We start from the raw sequence: 14,597 nt of genomic DNA on the forward strand, positions 1-14,597 counted from the left end.
ATAAATCCCCTTGTCATGCAACCTTAAAAATGACATGCTCTCATAAGGGACCCGTGAATAATAAATGAACAATGATGTTACAGTATTATGTATTTATATTGTATGTAACAATATATGTACAATACTACATCAGTACTACTACTGACTTAGGGATTCGACCCTGGACCTGTCCATTCACCATCATATAACATTCCACTGCACCAAGTAATGGTTACCATTTCCTTTTTCCTTTATAATTAAGAACTCAAAGAAAATAAATTACACTCTTGAGTCTAATGTATCATAATCATTGATAACTGCTTTAGGAATAATAACTGGTTGCAAACTTGCAATAATACACCCTCACCTCTCATCCGTCTCTCCACCGCATCTCTCTCTAGCCTCACTCCTACTCAACCCCTATAATCCCACTCTTGCCCTCCCCTTATCTAATTCCTCTCTCATTCCCCTCTTTGAATTGTTGGCAAACCCATCTTCCTCATCTTTGATGACCATATCGATCACTTGCTTCCCTCTCTCACTTACTAGTTTTAGCACGCTCTTGCCTTACCCATCCTCTAATCTCTCGCTGATTATGAAAGAGAGGATGACTTCTTCTATGGTGCAGTTTCATATGTGTTTTCTCGACCTTCACTTCAGATGACCAAGTCCTTGTTTCCTTTTGCTTTATTGCTTCTCTCTTGTTTTGAAGCTTTGGGTTCTCCTTTTTATTTTAGTAATAAATTAGTGATTTATATATATATATATATATATATATGTATATATTAAAAAAGAGAGGATCGATAACGCTGATGTCAAGTAAGCATCCAAGTCATTAAATAATATTTATTTATATAATTTTAAAAAAAAATAGATGAGATTGATATTAAATTAAAATATTTAATTCTTTAAATTTTTTTATTTTAATTTTAAAAAGACTTTTGATTTGCATAAATTGATTAAACATTAGATTAGAAAATTTTAAGATCTTAATTTATCATAACAAATAATTATTGAGAATTCTAATATAATTGCTTCAATAGCCTTAGCACAGAAATATTTTATCATAAACTTTATCACACATTAAATAAATAGAAATATCAAAGTAAATTATATCCAAATAAATATCCTCTTCTCTCTCTACTTCTAAGACTAATATAAATACACGGGCCATGTGTTTATTAATTTTGTTGTCATTCGTTACACTCACTAAGCTGCAATGACTAACATAAGGTCAAGCTCTAAATATTTCACACCTGGCTCAATGTTAGAAGCATTACTCACAAATAAAACACTTGATGAAGAGGGAGATAACAAGGTTAGCAAAAGGTTCTCATATGTCCTTTGGTTTATATATATTGAAGTTGTTTTTTTAGTTGGCTCTTATTATCATTCTCTATAGCTCTTTGTTATAATGTTCCAATACCGGAGATGATTATATTTTTTTAAAAAAAATTCTTTAGGTTTTTTTTTTTTTTTTTTTTTTTTTTTTTCCAATCATACTTCAAATTAAAATACTAAAATAAAATATCTTGAAATTTTGCTGCATGGGCATTTGATCAACAATATAATGGTCCGCAGGTTAGAAGCCGTGCCAGGGGTTCATGCACCGTTTGTGGCCGCTGGTACTACTTAAATTAATGTTTAAATTAGTTTTAGTGGGTTACTGCAGAAAGAATCGTATCTCTTCGATTCAAAATTACATGATAAGAGATATATTAGTTCGGTATGATTTTTGTAAATTTTTAGGGGTACACTTATCTAATTTTTATCGACTCATGTGACCCTGACTAGTTAATAAATTTGTAAAAAATCAATAAACAACATGTGTAAATATATATATATATATATGATAGTCAACCATTAGATAGCCCAATGGTAAAGTATAAGGAGAAGGTCATGGGTTCAAATCCCTCCCCCGACAATACTATTTACTATACTGTTCATACACTGTTCACCCGGGATTCTTATACTATTCTCATGCTGTATATATACTGTATATCCGGGTTCCAGTACTGTTCAATTCGGTACTGTTTATATTCATATAAAAAGGGCGCTTGTCGTCTATTATTCAATATATATATGATCATTTTTTTTATACCAATGTTGTCAAAGTGCTGAAATTATTATTATTATTATTATTATTATTATTATTATTATTATTTTAAACTACAAACTATATATATATATATATATATTAGATATAGAGAAGAGTTTGAAAGTGTCTATTCCTTCAAAAAAAAAAAACATGCATAGATCATTTGATATGTAATTGTTTTTTTAAATATGGCAAACACATTACGATTACTCCTTTCTCTAAATGATAAGATTCAATGGATTTCTCATGACGTAATGAACAGTGAAATTGTCTCATCGCTGCTATTCGAACACTTCACTAAACCATTCAATTATCTGTTGGTGTGGACTAGAACGTGTATATAGGTCAGAAATTGAATGCCCAACCCTTATACCCTCATCTGGCCACACAGGATACGGGTTGTAAGCCCGCACTCATAACTATGATTCATTATTATCACTAGATTGAGCGTTGTAGATTGTCACATGGTAGTGAGTGGCGAGGCACTGCGCCATGGTACCCACTGTCCCTTGGTCTAAGTATTGAATCAAATGGGTCTTCGATAGATCTCCCTCCAGGGTTGTACGGTATAAGATTTATTAATTCAATTTTTTTAGAAATGAACTTGACGGATTTTCATTACCTTGATGACATCTAGCCGAATTAATAAGTCCTAAAGAGTCATTGAGCCAGTACACTTCCGTACTTGCCTATATCCCTTGACAAGTCCTTTAAGTGTGGGCAACCTGTCATCAATTGTCAAACATATATATAGATATATATTCTACTATATAAAGGTAATAAAAAACCATTACTAAACCGATATAAATAATTAAGACAAATTAACCCATTAAAAATTTGAGATTTTGACTACATTTTATTTTTAAATTTTTCAAGGACCAAAAAAGAACAAGAACTGCATGCTCAGCATGCAGGTTCTTGAGACGCAAATGCGAAGCCACCTGCATATTTGCACCTCACTTCCCTCCCGGCCAAACAAACAAGTTTATTGCCATTCACCGAGTTTTCGGCTCCAGTTATGTCGAAAAATTGCTCGTCGGAGTACCGCCGGATCATCGTAAAGACACAGTCTACTCTTTGTATTATGAAGCTACTGCTCGCATGGAAGATCCTGTACATGGCTGCATGTCATATATTTATTATCTTCAAGCAAAGATTCAAGAACTCCAATGTTCATCACCCATAGCTGGTACTACATTTCAAGAACAAGAATTACAGTTTGGATGTGGTTTTACTAATGAGTTAGCTCCACTAGTTTTAGAGAGAAAATATGGGTAAAAAAACAAAACAGAGTGATAGAATTAGTGAATAATAGCCAACGAGATCTTAAAAATATGGGTAAAAAAAAAAACTAGAGTGATAGAATTAGTGAATAATAGCCAACGACATCTTAATTTTTGGCACTGAGTTTTTTTGCATAAGGTGTTAGTGTACTGTCAAAGACATGAATTCGAACCTTAATTTATGTATGTAAGGTAAGATTATAGTGTGTTAGCAATTTTAATTTTAATTTAGCTAACGGAACAAGTGTGCTGAAGATATTAACTTCATGTCTGTGTATGTGCTTGACACGTGACTTGTTGACATTTTATTTGATGAGAAAATTAGTTATACATCTTAATAAGATTAATATTGAGAATTTTTTACGTGCTTGTTGTATGTTTGATGATACAAGTGCCACTCTCAAAGTAATTATAGATTTAATGCCAAATTTTTGTCTACATTGATGTTAAACAATGTTTATACGAGATATATGTTAATGTTTTTATAGGCTACTATGATTCTATCATCATTTATGATACATGGATGTGTTTAAAATTTGTGAACAAAGAAAAAAAATAAAAATAGAACAAAAGGAGAGAAAACTATGAGCTTTAAAAAGTTAGTGGAGAGAAATAAGTATTAAATTAAAATATTTAATACTTTTATCTATTATTCTAAATTTTTAAAAATTATCTTGATTAAAAATTAAATTAAAAATTTTATTATAAATAATTATTGGGAGGCCTCAAGTAGTTATTTTAGTTGCTTGCTTTTAAACAACCCTCAGAAGACAGGCCTATTATCCATTTTACCAAAAAATTATTGTTTTTTCTACCAGTGATAATAAAAATGATTATGAGTCATATATAATTTTTTTATATAAATTAGCAACAAACACCTTTTAAGTTTTTTTACATCTTAATTCTTTTTGATAAAAAAGTGGATAAACCACCGATTTAATTAGAAGAAGAAAAACATGACAAAGATACAAATACTCTCACCAGAAGTGAGGAGGTACAAAGAACAATAAAGTTAAATGCTGAGTGATAAAATAAGATAAAAATCTAATCAGCGTGAAGGCACTGCCCTCGGCATCTCGAGCCCCGACTAGAAGAGCTGATGGGTCGACTATTCCTGAGTAGCAAAGTGGTCAGTCTCGCCAGAAGAATTAGAGACCCTTGTGCTGAAGAAGTCAAGAGAGCGCTTGATTTTCTGAGAAGCATCGTTAATGGTTTGCTGGTGTCTGCTCAGTAGTCGCTTTGAAACCGATGAGAAGCGTATTAGCGCTTTTAAAAAAATAATGCTTAATCGAGGCAATGCTTTGTCAAATGAAAGATACGAGAGTTCCTTTTCGAGACAAATATTCCACAAGATAGCACCGTAAATAAGGTCCCGGAGTGGTCGAGTTGGGGGTCAAGTGACGGAATCCGTGAAGTCCATAAAAGGGGAAATGGTTTGAGGTAGTGTAATTGATCCTAGGGAATGGACGAAGAATGCCCAGATTCGTTTTGAGAATTCGCAGTCAATAAAAAGATGTTGTAGATTCTCAGAGGCGCTGTGACAAAGAACACAGTGTCTCGTGGAGTTTTTGAGAATTACAACCCTTCTTGAAAAAGGTTGGATAAAGTGAGAATTTTTGTCCTCTCCAAAGCAAGCCGCGAGAAAAGGGTGATTTTTGCTAGGGACTATGACTCTTCCGGAAAAAGGTGGTACAGATGGGACGATGGGTTCCACCGTCAATGAGAAATTTATAAAAAGGATTTAACCGTGAAAGTGCCACTTTTTCAAGGGTCCAAGAGTAAATGTCACTCAGCGCGTGAGAGCAATCAAGGATAATTTCAATGAGAGGAGATAACATATCTGGCGTGGCAGTATGAAAAAAATATGCTCCGAAAGTTATTTAAAAAGTCGAGAAAATCGCCTAATGGTGATCCAAGGATCCCTTACAATCGTTGAAGAGTTCGGGAGCCAGTGGTCTTTAAGTAAGATCCCAGCGTACCAGTGATCAAACCAAAGAGAGGTGTTAGAGCCATTTCTAATCAATTTCGAGATACAAAAACGGAAGGGAAGAAGAGTGAAGGTCACACCAGCCCAAAAGAAGGATTTATTTCTGGGTGGGATATGAAATAAGATTACGTTTATATCTCTAAGAGAGTAATTAGCATGAATAATTTTGGCCCAACCACTAGTTGTTCTGCAAGTTAATTTCCACCACCACTTTCCTAGCAAAGCAATGTTAAAGATTTGAATATTAATTATACCCCAACCGCCCATGTTCCGTGGTCGAGTGATTATGTTCCAGAAAATTAATCTGATTCCTTTAGGGCCCAGATCAGGGCCTCTCCAAAGGAAGTCTCTCCGAATTTTATCAATTTCCTTGATCACCCAGATGGGGAGCTTGAAAACCGACATCCAGTAAACAGGCATGGAGGAGAGGACAGAGTTGATAAGAGTTAAGCGGCCACCAAGAGATAAATAGTTTGTTTTCTATGAGGTGAGTCTAGAGCGGATCATTCCAATGAGTTTTGCCCAGTCTAGTCGTCGGGGTCTACGACCAGAGAGGGGAACCCCTAAATAAGTGATTGGGAGAGTGCCACGTGAGCAGTTAAGAATTCTGGTAGAGGAGTGATGGGGTTGGAAGCCATAGTTGGAAGAGAATAGACAGCTTTTTGAATAATTAATGGATAAACCAGAAGACCCCTCATAAAGGTATAAAATTAGTTTGATGATTTGAAGATCTTCATGTCCTCCCGTAGAGAAAATTAGAAGGTCATCTGCATATTGAAAGTGGCAGATGCTGTCAGAAGGATTCAGGGGCACACCAATCAAGACTTTAGAGTTGAGAGCGTGGTGGAACATGGCACTCAAGACATCAGTGGCGAGAGCGAAGAGCAAAGGAGAAAGGGGATCACCTTGCCTCAAACCTCTTTTGCAACGAATATAGCCCTGAGTGGTTCCATTGATAATGAATTGTGCTTTAGCAGAGCAGAGAATGGAGCTAACCCAGGAGATCCATTTAGGGCCAAAGCCTCTAGCAGTAAGAATTTCAATCAGAAAGTTCCAGTCTAGAGAGTCAAACGCTTTAGCAAAGTCCACTTTAAAAATGTGGCCAAGACGTTTTCTTTTTTGGAGATTGAAGATGACTTCTTGGGCACCAATAATATTATCTGCGATACATCTGCCCTTGATGAATCCAGATTGTGAGTCATCAACAAGCAAACTGATGACAGAACTTAGTCGGTTGGCAAGTATTTTGGAGATGATTTTACAGGTGGAATTGATAAGGCTGATGGGGCGGAAGTCCACCACTTTGCTAGGCGTGTTGTTTTTTGCAATGAGGGCAATATGAATCCAGTTGATACGTTCAAAATTGATGGTGCCCTCGTAAAAATCCTCACAAAGTTTGACAATTGAGTGTTGATACATCTTAATTCTTTGAATTATATATAATTCTAAAAGATCATTATTCTATTTATATTATATATTATTCTATTTATATATATATATATATATATATATCTTCTCCCATGAAATCCATGAGCCAGAGAACAATATATATGTGGGGTACTTTATTTACAAATCAAATTTTAATTATTTTATATTTTTAAAAATAATTGTGGGCTTATGATTTTTATTAAAAACAAGCCCTAATATTAATTATCACAAATAATGTTATGACAACCTCCATCATATATATATATATATTTCCAATCAACTAGATTATCCAAGTGATAGAGAGTTAGGTCACTTAAGACCTTTTTACATGCCCCTGATATCTCCTCCCAGGAAATCGATCGGTCACGTGCTCCTTTATTTACAAATCAAATTTTAATTATTTTAAATTTAAAAAAAATTATATGCTTATGATTTTCATTGGAAATAAACCTCTAATATTAATTACTATAGGCAATATCATTGAACCTCCAATAAAAAAATTAAATGTAACCATAAATAATTAGCCATGAAAATTTTAAAAATACGAATGAAAATGAAAATTCAGGGACTAAAACTGAATTTTCATTGCACGAACAAAAGAACAGCGTGGGCCTCAGCGAGCAAAACATGGGATCGCGCCTTCGCCGCCATTGCTCCATCGCTCCGGCGTCTCTCCGGCTCCGCTGCTTCTCCTCGGCGACAACACAACCTGAGAGCATTGCCTACCGACGATCGATGCTCAGGCGGCCGGAGACGGTGAGCTTACGGCACCTGCCTTTGAATTCCTGCAGCCTCATCGGATCAGTGGCTCGTCATTTGAAGCCTTATGGTGGGGGATACCAAGGATTCGGAGTCTATACCTTTCTCGATGTGAAGCCGTCTTCTCTCCAATCGAGCTGCTCTTCATTCCAGTGAGATCCCCCATTCCCTTTTTTGAAAAGATTTCATCTTTGTGGAAAATCACCTCTTTTGATTTTGCCTCCATTTAAATTGATTTTTAATTTTTTTGTTGAATTATGGATCATCAAGAGGATAGAATATGTTCACCACTTGGAATTGCATTTTTTTTCCCCTAGTGTTTTCTGCTTTGAATCTGTAAATATGGTTTTTGGAATTGGATATTGATTATCTATTATCATTGATTCACTGTGAAGAATTGGTTCTAGATGTAAAGGTGGTTTTTTTTCTAATTAGAATAAGCATTCATTGCAAGGGATTTCATTGAATATGTCTTAGGGTTTTATGCTGAAGTTTGTCTGATGCTATAGTCTAATGCATGGCATAATAGGGTTGAAGAGGGTTTATCTTACTATTATTTGATATTTGGTATAATGTACTAGCTAACTTTGCATTAAGTGATTTCATGGATTTGATATGCTTTGATAGGATTTTACTGGAGTTCAAAGAGAAGTTGGCAGAAATATCACTGAAACACTTGAAACCAAATGACCTGATCTATGTTCAGGGTTGTTTAACCTCTTATGAGAAGGTTGATGCAAGTGGAAGCCATGAAATTTTCCACAAGGTCCGACATCGTTTTCTTTTACTATTATGTGTAAGACTAATTACATTCTAATCAGAAGCTAATTGATTATAGGTCTTCTCGTATTTGTTATATTTTTCCGCTTTTCATCCTTAGCAATATCCAGATCATTAGACATTCTCTTTTCTTCTTTGTTTTTCATTGTTTAACTATTTCCGTCCTTGGTTGTCGCTCTTCATGATTCGATACTATGTGTCCACCATTTTACCATCTCTAGATCATAAGTGTCAATAATTGTGTCGATTTGGAACCTTTGACTTAACATGCTAATGTAGTAGTGCTACTTTCAACCTGAATGCAATTAAAAAGCCAGATAAATTTTTATAGTGGCTTCTAACATAAATTATTTATTTATTTATGTATTTTAATTTTTATGTCTGATTGATTTCTACAATCACTGCATTATTATTTATTCACCTCTCCATTTTAGGTGGTTGTGAAAGATTTGAGCTATATAACAGTAAATACCCAAAATAAAATGACTCAAAAACCTGAGGCCCCAGGGGAAAATGATTTGGCAAGGGACATTGCTGGTACACTATTGTTTGCTGTCACTTGGAGATTTTCAGAAAATTATTTATCCATATTCTTCTTGAAAATTTTTTTTTTCTCCCTGATTTCAGATGCCACTAATGAGAATACACCATCTTCTCAATGTGAGTCTCCTTCCCCGTTTCAGTGATGTCCATCTTCTTATTGTTATTTTATAGTAACTAGTAAGTAGTAGTAACTACAGTTCTTAATTCCTCTGCTAATTTTTCTGATGGCCTGATATTTTAGTTGCACCAAATGATGAAAAAGACCACCGGGATCGTCTGCACTTATGGCAGATTTTCTTCGCCAACCCACATGAGTGGTGGGACAACAGGAAAAGGAAATTATATCCACGTGCTCCAGATTTTAAGCATAAAGATACCAAAGAATGCTTGTGGCTTGATCCAAATGACCCTCCTTGGGTAAGAAAGCAACTTGAACTCTATGATTCAAAGATGGCGATGAACTGGCAGAGGAATCCTGATTGCCGATTGAATTTACATAGTTGGAAATCCGATGACTTCAGTTGATTTATATTAACATGGTGCAAGTGGCAAAATTACTCAACCTTAAATCAGATTGAGGATTAGATGGATTTTTTTGTAAACAGTTGCACATATAAGATTTATCTAACAGATGGACAGAGCTGAGAAAGGTAATTTGAGCACCGCAATCTGGAATTCTTGCTAGACTTCTGTTTTGATGCGTATTCATTGACCATGATTGTTATCTGGTAGTATCGGTTCGAAGCAACGGATGCAACACATGGACATACTGGTTTTGTTCTTCTTATTCGTTTGAGTTCCGTTGTGAATAGTTCAGAATTTGGATTAGATGTTGAAATGAATGGATGGACATCAGATGAGCCTGTTATTAATTTTCGGAATTAGGATGGGATGTTCAAATGTATGGATTAACATCAGAACTGGTTACAAGTTTGAAGATTGAAAATTTAAGCTTTGATGAAAAGTCTGCTGCAAAGAACATGGTGTTATGTAGATGTCAAATTTAAAAACTTTTGTATGCACAAGTGTTTGTGAGCTGACCACACATAAATTGGATCAAGTTCTTTTTATATTATATTGAATTATTTGTTTTTAAATCTCAACAATCTCATGAGCAAGGGCATTCATTCAGGTTTGGCATGTGAGTTGGATGAATTAAATTGGGCAACAAGTGCAGCATGATTGAGTTGGATGAAATCAGGACTGGCTTAATATTATCATGTTCTTTTTTAATGATTTTTTTTTTCTTTAATGGGCCATAAGTCTGCTCCTTGTGATCATTATAGGCATAAATTAAAAAAATAAAAAATCATTATTTATATTTTTTTTATTATTATATTTAGAAATCAGAGTGTTCAAATTACAACAAATCCAACAATATGGTGTTCAATTAGCAAAATTAAAACTCTTAAAACAGCAATGAATTTCTAAAAGGTAAATTTTTTTCTAATAATTATTAGATGCATTTTTTGTAAATCAATCACTGAGCTAAAGCCACTTGGTTCAAATGGTCGGCACTAAAAATAAATCTCTCGTGTGGCGTATAGAGTGTTAAGGGTTCAAATAAGGACTTGTATTTTTTTAAATAATTAGAAAAAAAAAAAATCACTGAATGAATCAAACAAAAACCAATCTAGCCAAGCATAAAACACAACCAAACATTGCAAAGAATATTGCAATGCATCTTTGAGTCTAAATTTCAACTGATAAACAGTAATAAATATCAAAGGACCTAAAATCTCAATGTGGGCTCACTTAATCTTTTACCTAAAAGGCATCCATTCTTTTATTCTCTATTAATTAGGGGGGGACCTTTCTGTTCCCATCCACAGATATGTCTCACTAAGTGCATTCTCTTTGAATTATACAAGTGGAATCCAATTTATATTTAAATTAAAGATTTTAAAATATATACCTCTAAAACAAAATTGAAATTCTTATATTTCTAAACATATATGAAATAAATGAGAATTTAGTTTATATCTTGTTCAGATAAACAAGAAGATGAGGAGAGCATCCTCTGCATGTAAAAACAATGCACATTCTGAAACCAAACAATCAGTGGAATCCATTATAAGGCTCTGCCAAGTTTGACGATTCCATTTCTATGTTTCTGTGGATCACTTTGAATTGAATTGCAGGTCCTACTCACTGCTCAAAATCATCCTTAGATGCTTTCAATCTTGGCATTTTCTTCCACCAAAAAGCAATCTTGGCATTTTCTTTGATCAATAATATGATCAGTTCGAGGTTAATACCTGATACAACTGATGCAATGGATGAACTGAATAAACAGATTCGAAATCCATATTGAAAACCAGTAAGAATTTGTATCCAAGGTACATTTTCTCTTTGATAAGCAACATACATAATATAATAAACCTCTCATGGTATATAGATTCGACAACGCAAACGATAAAATTAACAATAACAGTAACTCTGCAGCAAAATTTCGATGTTGATGAGCTCCTCATGACTCATCTCCTCAGTGAATTTCTCCTATGTCCTGTATAACACATTATTTCGGCACCGCACTCTGAGCTTCTCTGAGAGTTCTCTCTGTCAGCAAAACTTCGGTTTTACTATACAACAGACTCCATCAGTCAGCAGCAAAATTTTTCAATGAATTCATGGCTCTTAGATTGGCCTACTCATTTCCAGCTGTAGCTCTCTGATTTTCCATCCTCTTCCTCATAGCTATCGCCGGCGGTGAGAGACACTGCACGGGAAGCACCGGTTAATTGCAGAGGGCTTTGAGGGGAGCCTGATGGTGAAGCACTCTGTTGCGATGATGCTGCAGTGAAGTGTTCTTGAGAAACCCATAGACCTCCTCCCATAACCATGACAGACCTATTTGCCTGAGACACACAGTTTGGCGCTTTCCGGGTGTGCAACCGATACTTCTGAAACAATTAACATTCATCACAACAATCCAATCATGTCAACATATCAAGTGAATTACAAAACAATAGTAAGACAGACAAAAGATCAAGATCAAGATCAAGAATCAGAATCAAACCTGCAAATGGCTCTTGACTTCATCATTTGTAAGTCCATCAACCTTCATGAGCTCTCTAATTTGCTTTGGAGTGGCCACTGTATCATCCAAACAAAAATCAATATCAATTTCAAACTACACTGTGACTATTGAAAAGATGAAATTTTGGGGATTGAATTGCCATTGGTATACAAGAATTTGAAGCTTAAACAAACCTTGGGCACCGCCGAGTTGTTGCAGTGCGATAACAAACCTCCGGTGGAGCTCCGGTGACCAGCATCGCCTTGCCTTCCTCGGTGGTTGCTGTTGAGCCTGAAGGCTCAAGCTAGCACTGGTTGGAGGAGACATATGAGCTCTCCCTGCAACTACACTTTTGGAACCTGATGAGACTCCATAGGGATGATCCTCCGCCGATGCTACAACCGGCCGGGAACTCTTGATGGACGGCGGGATCAAAGAGAGGTCTGGCAGAGGCCCCGCAGGCTTCTCCTCTTTCTTGGCCATTGATGATCCTTTGAATGGAATGAATGCTCCTCCTGCAGCCCTGCTCTTTGGTTCCAAAGATTGGTTCTCTTTCTCAGATTGTGCTTCCATTCTCTGAAAATCCAAATCCATCCAAAACTATTAAGAAATCCACATCTAATTCATCCAACAAGCACCATGAATTCAAGGATCAATCTTTATATTTTTCACAGAGAAAACAGTATCCTTTTTTTTTGTTTGTTTGATTGAAATCCTTTTATTCTTTTCACCCAAAAGAAAAGAACAAAAGGATTTCAATCAAAAAAACAAGGAAACATAAAAAAGAACCAAACTTTCTTCTCCATTTCACATCAAAAAAACAGAATTTAAAAGATCAAGCACCAAAGACAACTTAAGATCAATGAATTAAAAAGGCACCTCAAGGGAGTTTTTCTTGCAACTAATCTCTTCATTTTGGCAATAATTATCGCTCCATAGCTGCACAGAGCTCATCCAATTCATCTTATCCTTACAATCGATCTCCACCTTCATCCCTCCCTCATCCTCCAATCTACTCCTCTTGATCGGCATGAACTCCTCCACCACCGGACACGCATACCGATCTCCCCGCCATTGCTCCAGCTCCTCCTTCAACCCACCAATCACTACACCAAACAAACAAACAACCCAAAAAAAAAACATCAAATCACAAAAACCAATCCCCCAATCACAAAAAAATCAACGAAAAAAACAAACAAACCATCAGAGACAAGGATCATAGAAAGCGGAAGCTCTCTTCTAAAAGCCTCAATCTTTCTCTTCTCTTCCTCCAAGATCCTCAAATACTCCTCAACCTTCGCAAGCCTCGCATCGCCATCCTCAATCGCCGATGCCTCACGGATGAACCCACTGACGCTTCTCGTCGCCGAGAGCTTAAGATCAAGGCCCATTTCCGGCGAGATCGACGCCATCCCTGCTTTTCTTCTTCGCAGAAGAAGACGACGATGAAGCTTCGTTTATGTTTATATAGGAGAGAACCAGTGGGCCAATCGAACCGGGGTTTTTTTTCCTCGGTTCGGTTCGAATCCGGTTCGGTCGGACCGAAAGATTCGGAATCGAGGCGTCGCGTAATGAAGAGATCCGGAATAGTCCGAACCGGGGTCGGGATACCGCCTCACATTTGACTCGGGATATCGCCGCGTCACGACCGAGTTAGTTAGCTCGAACCGGTCTTTTTGCAAATATACCCCTCTAAAAATCTTAAATTACATACAAAGATCGGTTGTCTCAAGATGTTCGTAGATAATTATCTACAATGTTCTCTTTTAACCGTTGGATTAAAATTTAAGGGGCTTTTTGGTTCGCGGTAATATACAAAATTAACACGTGATATTATCATGTTTGACATTAGACTGGTGGTAATTTGGATAGTAATATCACATTACTAAAAATATTGATAATTCTATTACCATCAAATTTGGTATCTCTCTTGAATTACTAAATATGGTAATCTCATAACCTGATAATGAACTATTTCCAGTAATAAAAGTTCCCAATCAAATATGATTGTATCAAATTAATACAATGTTCTCAATCATATAATATTCTCGTCATATTACTATGATAATCACGTTATGTGGTAATATATCATTTAGCAAACAATATTTTAAAAATTGGATAAAAATGTTCTTGTAAGCAGTAACATGTAAAAAAATGTGTGTACAGTAATTTTTTTAAAATCTAAATCTTTTATCGTAACATTAATAAAATAAACCTCACCCATACCCACCACCCACTTCAATTTTACATCCTTACTATTCCAATTGATCATTTACGGACGCTTTGTGAAATGAAGAATTTGCATATTATATATATATGGTTACTATTTTGAGTTAATAGGGTATGAGATTTTTTTATATATAGTGGATTGTTGTATAAAAATTTAATTATAATATATGAACCGGTTTTTTTTCCAGATATACCCTTCTGAAAATTTCAAATTACACACACCCACACTATGTGTAGGTTTCTATATTTGGGTTGGAGTTAAAATGAGATTCTTGGATATATGGTGGGGGTTGTATTAAATTTATTTTATTTAGTCAAGGAAAAAAATAATTGTATAATGGGTTTTAGTTTGTAAAAGAGAAAATTACATATATGCCATTGTAAAAGCGTTAAACAAGATATATTTATATATAATTATGATATATTGTTTTTATATTTTTGAAAAAGACCTTTATGTTGATGATATAGAGTCTTGATGTTTTCATTTTTATT

General features: G+C 35.2%; 2 protein-coding genes across 2 annotated transcripts; one reads left to right on the forward strand and one right to left on the reverse strand.

Annotated features, from left to right (window-relative positions):
* Positions 1-7,385: 7,385 nt before the first annotated feature.
* On the forward strand, positions 7,386-9,821 carry LOC120276895 (protein OSB1, mitochondrial-like). The gene is made up of 5 exons (XM_039283630.1): positions 7,386-7,686; positions 8,162-8,300; positions 8,749-8,851; positions 8,942-8,974; positions 9,099-9,821. Exons 1-5 carry the CDS (start codon positions 7,403-7,405, stop codon positions 9,380-9,382), a joined length of 843 nt encoding a protein of 280 aa, XP_039139564.1. The 5' UTR covers positions 7,386-7,402; the 3' UTR covers positions 9,383-9,821.
* A 1,316-nt stretch (positions 9,822-11,137) lies between these two features.
* On the reverse strand, positions 11,138-13,300 carry LOC120276790 (transcription factor NIGTH1-like). The gene is made up of 5 exons (XM_039283494.1): positions 13,078-13,300; positions 12,756-12,982; positions 12,071-12,452; positions 11,877-11,953; positions 11,138-11,760 (listed from the first exon to the last, which is right to left on the reverse strand). The coding sequence occupies exons 1-5, from the start codon at positions 13,286-13,288 to the stop codon at positions 11,509-11,511; spliced, it is 1,149 nt and encodes a 382-aa protein (XP_039139428.1). The 5' UTR covers positions 13,289-13,300; the 3' UTR covers positions 11,138-11,508.
* Positions 13,301-14,597: the final 1,297 nt, after the last annotated feature.

Source organism: Dioscorea cayenensis, chromosome 15 (genome assembly GCF_009730915.1).
Source record: "Dioscorea cayenensis subsp. rotundata cultivar TDr96_F1 chromosome 15, TDr96_F1_v2_PseudoChromosome.rev07_lg8_w22 25.fasta, whole genome shotgun sequence".
Taxonomy (NCBI): Eukaryota; Viridiplantae; Streptophyta; class Magnoliopsida; order Dioscoreales; family Dioscoreaceae; genus Dioscorea; species Dioscorea cayenensis.